Source organism: Mesoplodon densirostris, chromosome 19, assembly GCF_025265405.1.
Source record: "Mesoplodon densirostris isolate mMesDen1 chromosome 19, mMesDen1 primary haplotype, whole genome shotgun sequence".
In the NCBI taxonomy this organism is placed as follows: Eukaryota; Metazoa; Chordata; class Mammalia; order Artiodactyla; family Ziphiidae; genus Mesoplodon; species Mesoplodon densirostris.
The window spans coordinates 18792311-18804304 of NC_082679.1; the positions used below are offsets into that span (position 1 = coordinate 18792311).

The 11994-nt window shown below is 43.1% G+C and overlaps 1 protein-coding gene across 5 annotated transcripts in view; it reads right to left on the reverse strand.

Annotated features, from left to right (window-relative positions):
- Nucleotides 1-10281, reverse strand: part of ZNF507 (zinc finger protein 507) — a 52438-nt gene extending 42157 nt beyond the window's left edge. For 2 of the 5 annotated variants that reach the window (XM_060085600.1, XM_060085596.1), the window contains exons 1-3: nt 10153-10281; nt 8600-8693; nt 619-2753 (exon numbers count right to left, since the gene is read on the reverse strand). In XM_060085600.1, coding sequence (XP_059941583.1) covers nt 619-2751 — 2133 coding nt within the window. In that variant the 5' untranslated portion in view covers nt 2752-2753; nt 8600-8693; nt 10153-10281. Of the gene's footprint in view, nt 1-618; nt 2754-4224; nt 4290-4747; nt 4794-8599; nt 8694-10152 lie in introns of those variants that run through there. The other 3 variants (XM_060085597.1, XM_060085598.1, XM_060085599.1) reach the window with 3 other exon arrangements.
- Nucleotides 10282-11994: the final 1713 nt, after the last annotated feature.

The following is an 11994-nucleotide window of genomic DNA, read 5'->3' on the forward strand; positions in this document are numbered from 1 at the left end:
GAAAAATAGGTATTTTTTTGCATCAATCACATAGGGTTAAACCTGTGTAAGTCAAATGTGTGTACAATGTTCCTCCACTGTAATTCCCTTGCACTTTAAAATCAACACACTTGGGGCTTCCCTGGTGGCGCAGTGGTTGAGAGTCCGCCTGCCGATGCAGGGGACACGGGTTCGTGCTCCGCTCCGGGAAGACCCCACATGCCACGGAGCGGCTGGGCCCATGAGCCATGGCTGCTGAGCCTGCACGTCTGGAGCCTGTGCTCTGCAATGGGAGAGGCCACAGGAGTGAGAGGCCCGCGTACCACAAAAAAAATAAAAATAAAAAAAAAATAAAATCAACACACTTTAAAAAAGATATACACGTGGAAACATTAAACCAATAAACACAGGGCCTGTTAAGGAGGTGGCAGGCAGGGGGAAAAACTCCTACACCAGACGACCCAGACTTCAGTCCCAACTTTAATACTGATTAGTTGGGATCCCATGGGCAGATTACCAGATTTTCTGGGGCTCAGTTTCCTTACCTATAAAATGAGGTAGGGGGACTGTATCTACAAAGCTCCCTCCAGGCTCTAAAATTCTAAGGTTCTCCGAATGATTTCATGAACCAATGCTTACCTTATAATGGAAGGATTCTTCACACTGCTTGCACTGGTATACCCTTGTTTTACAGTGGTTGATCATGTGGCTCTCCAGGTCTTTGCTGTTGTCAGCTATGTGCTCACAGATAGGACACTGATAGGGCTGTCTCTGTCGATGGACTCGCAAGTGCTGCTTGATGTAGCCCTTGTTACCGCTGGTGTAGTGACAGAGGCGGCAGCGGTAGGGCCGGTCAGCATTTGGGATGTACTCCACGACGCTGCTTCCGGACACGCTTGTATCACTGCTGGGTTGGCACTGGGCATTATCCTGCAACTCTTTCAAAATGTCATCGTCGGAAGCATTTTGGTCTGTCCTTTCCCTTAATTTTTCAATCACGGTGAGTAAGGACATGCTGATGCCTGTCTTAACTTGCCCATCTGACAATTCCTGCCTACCCGCTGGGAGTGCTACTAAGGTAGAGCTGCTTTGGTTGAAACCAGTCAATCCCTCTGAAGAGTTTTTAAGTGGTGACATCATTTTAGAATATGCTGCCAACGTACCATCTACTTGCCTTTGTCCAGTGTCTGGATCTAAAAGCTTTATATTCCCGTAGTGCCCAAGGTTGGCTCGTGTTAGCTCTGCAGCTCTTATAGGCATGGTGACCAGGGCTTCTGCAGCTAATGAGTGTAGTCTGAGAGACTCAGAATTTGTCCTTCTTCGGCCTGGTGGGGCATTCTCATCAGTAGCCAGTCCTTTACTTATTAACTCACTGTCTTTCTTCTCTGCGTTGCTCCAGCCTATGATCAGCCCCCCAATATCGACAGTGCATTTATCAGCATGATAGACTTCATCCCTTCCTTCACATCCAATCTTGGCTTCTGTCTGGCTCAGGTTTTTCCCCTCTTCAATTTCAGCATTCATGAGGAAATGTTTCTGTGAAAGAGTCTCTTCAGCACTTGGAAGACGCTCCACTATCACATTAACATGACCTTTTTTATGTGGGCTACTGCTAATGATTTTCTGTGCCGATGAAAGTAGGCTATCAGCAACCAGGTTCTCCTCTGCATCCGAAATCACCTCCAGCATTTCTTCCTCATTAGGGTCAAGGGTAACTGACTGACTTAGATGAACAGCCCCTTCCACACTCTGTTCTAAAGGAGACGAAGATGATAATGGTTCTGAGCTGCAAATCTGCACTTGTACTGATGGCCCGTTGTGGATACTCAGTTCATTGTCTCCAATTGCAATGACTACTGCGTGGACCCCACCAGGTGCAGCGGCCACTGAAGAATCCAGCAAACCCAGGGGCTCATTTTCATTTTCAAAGATTGGATAGGAGCAATCAACCTCCCCAGCATGTTTCCAAGCATGTGTTTTCAACATTCTCTGCTGGCCACAAGTGTAACTACAAAACAAGCATCGATACATGCCATACTGTTCATAGGCATACCACTTCCTCCTACCCATTTCTGCCACAGATGCCGTTTGGAGGGTATGAGTCTGTGGGCCATCCACACTTACTGGGATGTCAGGAATGGTTTCATTAATTCTTCCAGAGGTCCTCTGACACAAAGAGCTGGTGGGGCTTACGCACTGCTGGGCTTTGGATTGAGTGTGACTGTTGGCATCGTTTTCGTGGTCATTCACCACGTGAGCTTCAAGCTCCTCTTGGCTTTTAGATGTAATATGGCACTCTGCGCACATTAGTATCACTTCATTCTGCTGACCGTGCTGCTTGATATGATCTTTTAACACAGAAAAAGATGATGACAGAAACTTACAAAGGCTACACTGGTAAGACATAGCCTTCCCATCGATCTGGGCAAGAGAGTCAGGGGTAAAATGTATTTGTGACATCTCAGCCCTTCTCTTATCAGCAGCAGGTGACTGGGTTACTTTAGCTGGTATCTCACAAGATTCTTGACTTTCAAGAGAGTGTGTTGCAGCACTTGAACGTGACCGTTTTTTGCCAATTAAAAGACATTTTTGTGACTTTTCATGTTCCACTATCTTGCTTAACTTCTGAATAACATGGATTAACGGATCTGTTTTAGCTTTTCTTTTTTCATCAACTTCCAGTGATGAACTGATGAGAGTTTTGGCAGTCAACACAGCTTCCTGTTTCCCGATACCTGGCACCAACATGGCGACACTGCTGCTTTCCTCCATATCTAAAAAGGAGAATATATGACAGAAAGAATCACCAGGTTGCAGGATCATTACAGGCACATAATTCAGGAAATCTAAACTACTCTTTGATTTAAGCTAATCTAAGTTATTTTCTAACCTGGGAGTTCCATATCAATATACCTGGCTAGCCTCAACAGAGACTTAAATTGCTTACAAGTTTTCTTTGGAATGCTGTCCCCTATCAAGACTGATGATTGAGATGTTTCCATCCTTCATTTCTTTCTTTGGAAATGCCTTTAACAATCTACATCTCCTTTTTTCTTCACTTTCTTTCCCCTAGACATCTAGCTGGACCTAATCAGTACTCCTTCTCTATTGCACAATGCCAGAAAAAAAAAAAAAAAAAAAAGACTGCTATTCCATTATCAAAGGAATACAGCCATTCCCAGGGCATGTGGAACCACCTCAAGTTATTATGAAATACTATTCTGTAAAGCCAACACATGATTGATACAATTCTTGGGAGACAACTTCTTACACCAAATATAATTGTGGTTTTATTACTAAAAGCATGTTTTTGTTTTTGTTTTTTCTCCCTAGATCTTTGGAATTGTGAAAATATGGGCATGTAACCTATTGTAAAGGGCACAGTGTATTTTGAGAAGTATTATGCAAATGAAACTAAATAAAAGCAATGATCCAGTTCCTTTTTTTTTTTTTTTACTTCCTTTGATTTATTTTCCTGAAGATAAACCACAAACTATGCTGTGGTTTTTTCTGGAGGTCATATTAGTGGTCAACTATTACTCATACACATACATTTTTTTTTCTGAAAGGGAAAGGGGCATTGGAGAAGGAAAATATTGATATCCTAGTCATGTTTACGTATAAAAAAGCACAGAGGCCTTAACAAAGTCATTTCCTACAGGTTATCTGTAGGTTCTAGTAATGTGCTATGGCCGAGGAAGTCATTAACATAACAGGCTTATCTTTCAGCCTAAATCTTGAATACTCTACTTCCTGGCAGTACTTTCATTTCAAACATTTCCTTTGGCTTAAAGTGAGATTAATTTGTTGACTTGGATCACGTTTTTAAGTTTAGGCTTTTTTCCAGCAACAAGTTTTGTTTTTCCACATTTTAGGTGCATTCTGGAATCTTACTCACAACATTCAATAAATGCCAGCAAAATTTCTAGTGGCACTAGCTATAGACCAAAGATCATACTATTCTTAAACCTCAGTCACAGGCTCTGAATTCTCTTCAGGAGGTGAATCATGGCTCCTCTTCCCTCAAATGGCTGAATCAACATATAGGGGCCCTTTAGCCACTGCCAAGATCATATCTAAACCCCTGCAAGACCTCACCAGTGCTCTGACCAGCTGCAGGCCCAGTTCTCCCACATCAACTGACAGCAGTTAAGGTTTTTCCTCTCTTATTTTCTACTCTTTGTGGCACATTAACTTTTCTATACCCAGATCCATGTCATGCAAAAAGGTAAACATTTTACTCACAGCTTCTTTAGTACTACTTCTTCCCTCTGTCCTGATACTCTGCTCTGTGCGGACCAGCTTTTTCCTCTTCCACTTGTAGCTGCACTCCCAGCAGGGAATGCATTCCACAGCCATTACAACAATGACAGCTATGCCAGCTCCCCAAGGCCAGTGGCCCTTTAGCCACTGTCTCCCCTAAACAACCTGAGGACATTACCTCTCAAAAGACTAGCTCCTTTACATCTTTCTCAAATAGGAAGAACAGAAATGTTTTTAAATCTCTACACTCAACCTTAAGTCACTAAAGAAGGGACCAGTGGGGGAAACAATTTGTTTCTTTAGAAAAACCCTTTGTGACTTCATAAGTCACCTTATTGCCCGAGAATTCCACATTTTTAGGCCAAGGGAAGCTTTGGCTCTTCTTGTGATTACTGACTTCCCTCTAGGGTCATTCACTTAAGGCTTTATTTCTTTCAATTCAATTGTTAAATGCAAATTTCTTAAATAATAGCTAATAGGAATCCTTGAACATTTAATTTCTTACATAAGATTTGGTGCACTACTATAGATGGAAGGTCTCCTTCCCATGAAATGTGACATCATCCACGTAGGCTGACTGATAACCTGGAGGTTAACCAGTGAATATTTGCTCAACAGACTTTGCACACACACAGGGTTACAAAGGTGGCTCATTATCCTTCTTCTATTTAATGACATAATAGGAGGGAGACGGAGCAGTGCCAACTTCCTCCCTGTGGATATTTCAGTGTGTACCTTAAAAAGAAAGCAAAATGAAGAAGAGGAGGAGTTCATCTTATCTCAAGAAAAAAGACTAATACAAAAGAATCTGACAAAACGTTCAGATTTTAAAGCTGTGTCTGCTCAGGCATTAAGAGCTAATGGAAATTTGCAGCAGATGCTCCAATTTTCCCTGAACATTTATGTAAGTATCTCATTTTAGAGGCTGCATACATTTGGGAATAAGTACAGAAATGGCACATATAAAACAGATATGACAACATAAAATACATCAAGAAACACCTGAAAAACCATTTTGGGTCCACACGGCAAAGTCGATGCACAAGTCTCATTAAAACAAAAGGCTTTGTTAAAAAAAGGTTAGATAGGGCCTCCCTGGTGGCGCAAGTGGTTAAGAGTCCGCCTGCCGATGCAGGGGATACGGGTTCGTGCCCCGGTCTGGGAGGATCCCATATGCCGCGGAGCGGCTGGGCCCGTGAGCCATGGCCGCTGGGCCTGCACATCCGGAGCCTGTGCTCCGCAACGGGAGAGGCCACAACAGTGAGAGGCCCACATACCGCAAAAAGAAAAAAAAAAAAAAAAAAAAGAAAAAAAAAAAAAAGGTTAGATAAACAGCTCATAATAAAGTATACACAGAGAGGAAGTTAAGTTAAATATTGGCCAACTCAAAATTTTCACCAAAATTTCACTTAGGCCACCAATGTGCGTGTGCGTATATGTGTGTGTGTGTTGAATACATATGGGATTACATGTTGTGAAGTAAAATTTGAGTAATAAAAGAGATAAAAATAAGGAGTACAGATTCAATCCTAGTGGCTCAAGATTGCTGACAACCTGGATTATGATATCCGCATACTATCCATGACCTCCAAGAAGAAATTAAGGTGAATGAAACTTAAAAAAAAAAAAAAATTACCAAGGGGGAGTGGGGGCGAGTGGAGAGGTTGAGGATATAAAGTAAGAATGGCAAATTTTCTAGCTGGAATCATTGAGTATCTAGGAGTTCATTATATTATTCTTTCTACTTGTGTAAATGTTTAAAATTTTTAAAAATAAAAAGTTAAAGGACTTCCTTTGTGGCACAGTGGTTAAGAATCTGCCTGCCAATGCAGGGGACATGGGTTCAAACCCTGGTCCGGGAAGATCCCACATGCTGCTCAGCAACTAAGCCCGTGCACCACAGCTACTGAGCCCGTGCTCTAGAGCCCGCGAGCCACAACTGCTGAGTCTGCATGCCACAACTACTGAAGCCCGCGCGCCTAGAGCCCACGCTCCACAACAAGAGAAGCCACCGCAATGAGAAGTCTGTGCACCGCAATGAAGAGTGGCCCCCGCTCGCTTCAACTAGAGAATGCCCCCGTGCATCAATGAAGAACCAACGCAGCCAAAAATAAACAAACAAATAAATTTATTTAAAAAAACAACATTATGTACAAGGCACCAAGCCAAGTACCAAGAAGAATGGAAAAAATTTAAAATTTATAGTACTCACAGAGTTTAAAACTGAGTTAAGTGGATAAGACTAATATATTTAGAAGTTAAAAAGAATTAACAGCTTTAAAATAACCCAGCAGTACACAAGGTGAAATAATCAGAAGGCAACATCCAATGACCAAATCCTAACAGAGACTGAAGAGCTCATTTTGGTCTAGGGAGGGAAGAAAAGGCTTCTTGAAGAGGTAAGATGCACACTGTATTCCAAAAGAAGAGCATGCTGGACGTCACCCATTTGCCCCTCTGGGCTGTCTCCTCTTTTCCACTCTGCTCTCTGTCCCAGGAGGGATTACATCATTAGGCTCCCATGCCCTCTGGTTGAGTTATGCCAATGGGGAGCCATGACAGGAGATAAGAAGGCAACAAAGAGAGATCAAGACATTCATTTCCCTGGTTTCCTCCCTCTAGGTCACCTTGAAGTGGCTGTGTTCCTCAACAAAAGGCCATTCTCTCCGGGCAGGCTATTCTACAGGACTCTCCCTTCTCCTGATGCTGCCAGCTCCAGATGACAGAATTATTCCTGTGGTTTGCCTACACAAATCCTACGCCTTTATAAGTATCTTTGTAAATACATCCTCCCTGAATTATCCTAATCGGAGTGTGCCATTTTGCTTTCTTGGAATTTGCTGACAAGAAAGCAGCCATAACATTAGATTTTCAGAAGCGAGAGTAAGCACGCTATCTAGGGAATAGTGAAAAGATCAGTATCGCTGAACAATAAGGTTTACTAGGATGAGGAAAGACTATAGGCATTAGCAAAACACGGGTTTTCTCGTTTAGAATCTTTAGATATAACATTCGACCAAATAGATCAAATTGTTATAAATAAATAAATAAATAAAAGTTTATCCCAAGCCAGAAAAGTTCTACAGCCTTCTCCACTGAGTCTCAAGTCTTCCCTAAACAACGGAATCCCATAGGCAAAAGCTTATAATTACTGTCTCTCCCAAAAATACAGCCAAATTATTTCAGTTGTCTTTATTTCCTTACAGTTTGCTATTTGGTTTATTTGTACACCTAATCAGTTCCTTTCAGTTATAGCAGTATGGTTATCATACGTAAAATCAAGCTGAACAATTCATGGGGGCTTGGGTAGAACTAGAGAAAGGCCGTAATTTTCTGTGAACGTACAAAGACAGTTCAGTATGTGATACAAAGAACCTTTTCTTCCAGACGAAGAATTTGTTCTTTCCGATTAGAAAAACATTGTGTTATAGAAGTAATGGCCAATTCCTCGTTCTTCCATATTATCGTAATTGTAAAATATAAAATATTCATTTTGTTCCAGCCAAAAGAAGGCAGGGGACATAGCTCATGGGTCCCTCTCCTAGAGGAACCTCAGCTGTGTGACCTTAGGCAAGTCACTATTTCTGAGTGTTTTACATTCTACAGATGTAAAACAAGAGTTGTGCTGGATGAACTTTCATGTTCCTGTCCTATAAACTGTCTATAAAAAGTTACCTTGAAACTGCTTACACGTTATAGATTTACCTTACTAACGTTAGCTATAATTTACTTACCTTAATTATTAATTGCCCACCAAGAAAAAACCAAGTGCAAATATCAAAGTATATGAATTTCATAGTATAAAATTTCTTAGCTGGCATCTAGCCTGAGAGAATATTTGAATTTCGCAGCTGCAATTAAGACATAAGGTCTAACTAATGTTAACCAATATTCAGATTTAACATTTGCTGAGCACCTATAATGTGCCAAGCAATGTGTGGGAGACTACCAAAATAAGTAAGAGGGAACCCTTGCCCTTGAGGTGCTCACAGACCAGAGAGTAGTGCCAGTGTAGATTCTGTGTATTACTCATGAAATTCCTGGTAATACTGGCCTCTTTATTTGCAGATAAGGAATCTGAGGTTCACAGATGCAAAGTAACAGCTAGTTTAAGAACTGGAATCCAGGCCTATCTGATTCTAAATCCATCCTTTCTCAATACACCAATTTTCCTCTTAATTCTCAGTGTGAACAAAAAAATGTATAAAGTATAAATAATGAAAAGAGCAATAGCCCCTTACAGCTAGGCAGTATCAAACATGTATGTTTGAGCTTCATTAAGTCTTTGCGACAGGCTAGGTGGGTGTTACACAATTCTACAAATAAGGAAACACTCAGTGCAGTTTAAGTGACTTACCCAAGGTTACATGGCTGTTAAGTGGCAGAGCCTGTGTCTTTCAAATCAATTCCTGAAATTAATACAGTCCCCTGGATCGATCTTCAAAATCCAGCTGTGGCCAAGAACGACAAAGTATATAGTATCAAACATTTCTCTTTCTTGGTGAAACAAAGTAATGATTTTTTTTTTTTTGGCAGTGAAAAATTGCCCAATATTGCATGTCAAAAAGAAATTCAGAGGAATGTCCACGCAACCCATTACGTGACGCAAATTTACATAATTTACCTAACAAGCAGATTTCAGGATTTTGCACCAGTTAGAAAAAACAGCTCTGGAAACTTCTCCAATAATTGTGTATTTTATGTTTTAGCTCAGCATTTATCTAATTAACTCAAAATACTATTGGTTTTGCTGATAACACTTTCTAATAAATAAGAAACAATAAATTGTATATTGCCATTTTAATCTTAACCAAAACTACAATCTAAAGGGTGACTGCAAACTTCCAGCAGTTCTACACCTGAACGGCATCATGAAAGATAAAACACAGCGGACTGACCTATGTATCTTCTAAGGCACTTTCCTGCCCTGGTCCTGCATTTCTTTGTTACTGTTTCTTATACTACCTAGAATGAATCTAAAAGATCAAAGAATGGTATTCATTTCACCTAGAATGCAACTTTATCGATTATGGTTAAGTAAATAGTTTACTGCCAGGGCAGAAAGCACGTATTTGGCTTTCCCCTGAAATTAATTTTAAACGAGTTAGTGAAGTAAAGAAATGAAGGGCCAGGCTTTCTCTTTTAATCAGTAATGCAACCCATACACTGAATCAGAGCAGAGTACTGCAGAAAGTACAAACTCAAAGAACAAATTCAATTACTGATAAATCCAGTAATTGCCGGATAGGAGAGATGCGGACTGACAGCAAATTACAGCCCACTGCAGTACTAAAAAGAGCGCCTACGGGGTGGGATGGTGGCCTCTGCCTAATTAATCATCCAGGCCTTCCACACACAAGCCATTCACTACGGATGCCCCCAGGTCTTACACGGTGGGAGCTTTCCCCATGATCTCAGTGATCTCTGGGGAGACCACTTCATGGAGAAGGTTCGAAATACGTGCAGAACACCAGAACGGCGTCTATGTACTAGCTTTTCCTACACCAAGCAGTGGCTTGGGAGATGCGGGTTGAGAAAAATAATCAACAGACGCGGTGAGGACACCGTTGTTCGCTCCATCCCAACAGGCCTAAGCGGTTTCACACGTGCAAAGGGGAGGGAAGCGATACCCGGCGGGCCTGCCTGCGGGCCAGGCTGGTGAGAGTACGCGGGCAGCGGCAGGTTCCCCCCCACCCCCAGGTGCAGGGCAAGCCCGGAGTCTCCACAGGCAATGCTGTGGGCGGCACAGAGGACTGAAAAGGGACACGGAACTTGGGGCATGTGGCCAGCATCGGGCGGGTGTCTGCCGGCTGACGAGGAAGCCGGCGCCGGTAGAGGCCTGAGGGGAGGACGCACATGGCCGGCGGCGGCGCTAACAGCGGGCGGAGGGGCGGCCCCGGGGCGCGGTACCTGCGGTCGGGCGGCGGCTGCTGCTTCCGCGAGCCTCCTTTGGCCGGCCAGGAGCCCAGCCGTGCCCTCGCCCTCGTCCTCGCCCACCTCTCTCCCTGCTCTTTTCCCTCTTTCCCCCTCGCTTTTCCCCTCCTCATCCGGAGCTCCAAAATGGCGGCGTTGGGGACGGATCACGTGAGCCGCGGGTAGGTCAGGTGACCCGAGTGGCGGGCGGAGGGGGCGGGGGCGATGCTCAGGCCCCGCCCATGGGCATCCCGGGGCGCCGGGCTGGGCGGGCGCAAAGAGGATACCCTGTCCTCTCACTGCAATCCCCGGCTCCTGGGTGGGGTTAAGGCGCGGGCTCTCGGGCTCCCACGGCCCAAGCGTGGCCTTCTGAGTGGTCGTTGGGTCTAGAAGTCAGTGAGTGCTCACTTTGGAGTCTCCCCATGTCGCCCAAACTTGCTGTGGGCTAGGTTTCCTTTCCCTCATTGGCTCTCAGCAGTGGGCGTTGACATTCTTTACAGCCCTATGCTTCTGAATTTGTTACAGCTTTTGGTTGGGCTATACTTTTTTGTGGTATTCTTGGCTAAAATGTAGAGGTGCTACCTAGGTTCAGGGCTGGACTTCAAGTGTGCCTGGTGAGGGGCAGAGCTGGCCCTGGGAAATCTATTTGCTGGAGAGATTGAGGATTTTGAGGGCAAGAACTCATCCTGAGAGTTGGAGGACCGGACTTGGTAGCTTGCTTCACCTGGTAGCACAACCTCAGTCCTCTGAGGGCACCATGGTGTTGGTCATTTGGATCTGTTTTATGACATACATGCCAGCTTTATAAGCAGTCCTGTTTCCATTCCTCTGCTGACAGAGTAAAATGCAATGTTAGTTAAACATTCCACCCAACTTCAGGAATGCTGGACAGGTTTGGTGTATTGGGAACTACACAGCAGGGTGCTTGGATCCAGACTGAGCAGGTGGGCCGTGAACAGTAGGAAGGGAGTAAAACTGAAGATTCCAGTCATAGTAATGGGCTTGTTCACTGAGATACAGGCATACCTGGGAGAGATTGTGGATTTGGTTCTCGACCACTGCCATAAAGCGAGTCGCATGAATTTGACATCAATTGGTTGCCCAGTGCATATAAAAGTTTTGTTTACACCCTGCTGTAATCTCTTAAGTGTGTAATAGCATTATGTCTAAAAAACAGCATACATGCCTTAATTAAAAAATACTTCATTGCTAAAACATGCTAACCATCATCTGAGCCTTCACATTCATAATCTTTTTGCAACAATAACATCAAAGGTCATAGGTCACTATAACAAACATAATAATAATGAAAAGGTTTGAAATATTTTGAGAACTACCAAAATGGGATGCAGAGACATGAAATGAGCAAATGCTGTTGAAAAAAATGGCACTGATAGACTGGCTTGATGCAGGGTTGTCACAAACCTTCAATTTGCAGAAATTGCAATATCTGCAAAGCTCATTAAAAAGAAAAAAATGAAGCACAATAAAATGAGTTATGCCTGTATCTCTTGGGGACTTCCAGATGTACTTAGAGACCTTTGCAGCAGGCTGGACTCTCAATTATCAAGTGGGAGAAAGATCCAACAAAACCTTGCCATTGTTCAGAGAGGTCAGTAATTCCTGAGATACAGTAAATATCTCAGGATACAAATTCACCTGAATTTGGGGGGTTGGGAAACCAGCAAATTTAGAATTCTGCTATTCCACAGAATTCTTTGCCATTTGGACCAAATAGCTAAGAAGAAGGAAAAATAAAGGGTTGAGTAATTTTTTTCAATAAAAGAGACTGAGCAGGAGACTAGCATGGAAGGGTGGAAGGAAAAAAAACTGAGGAAA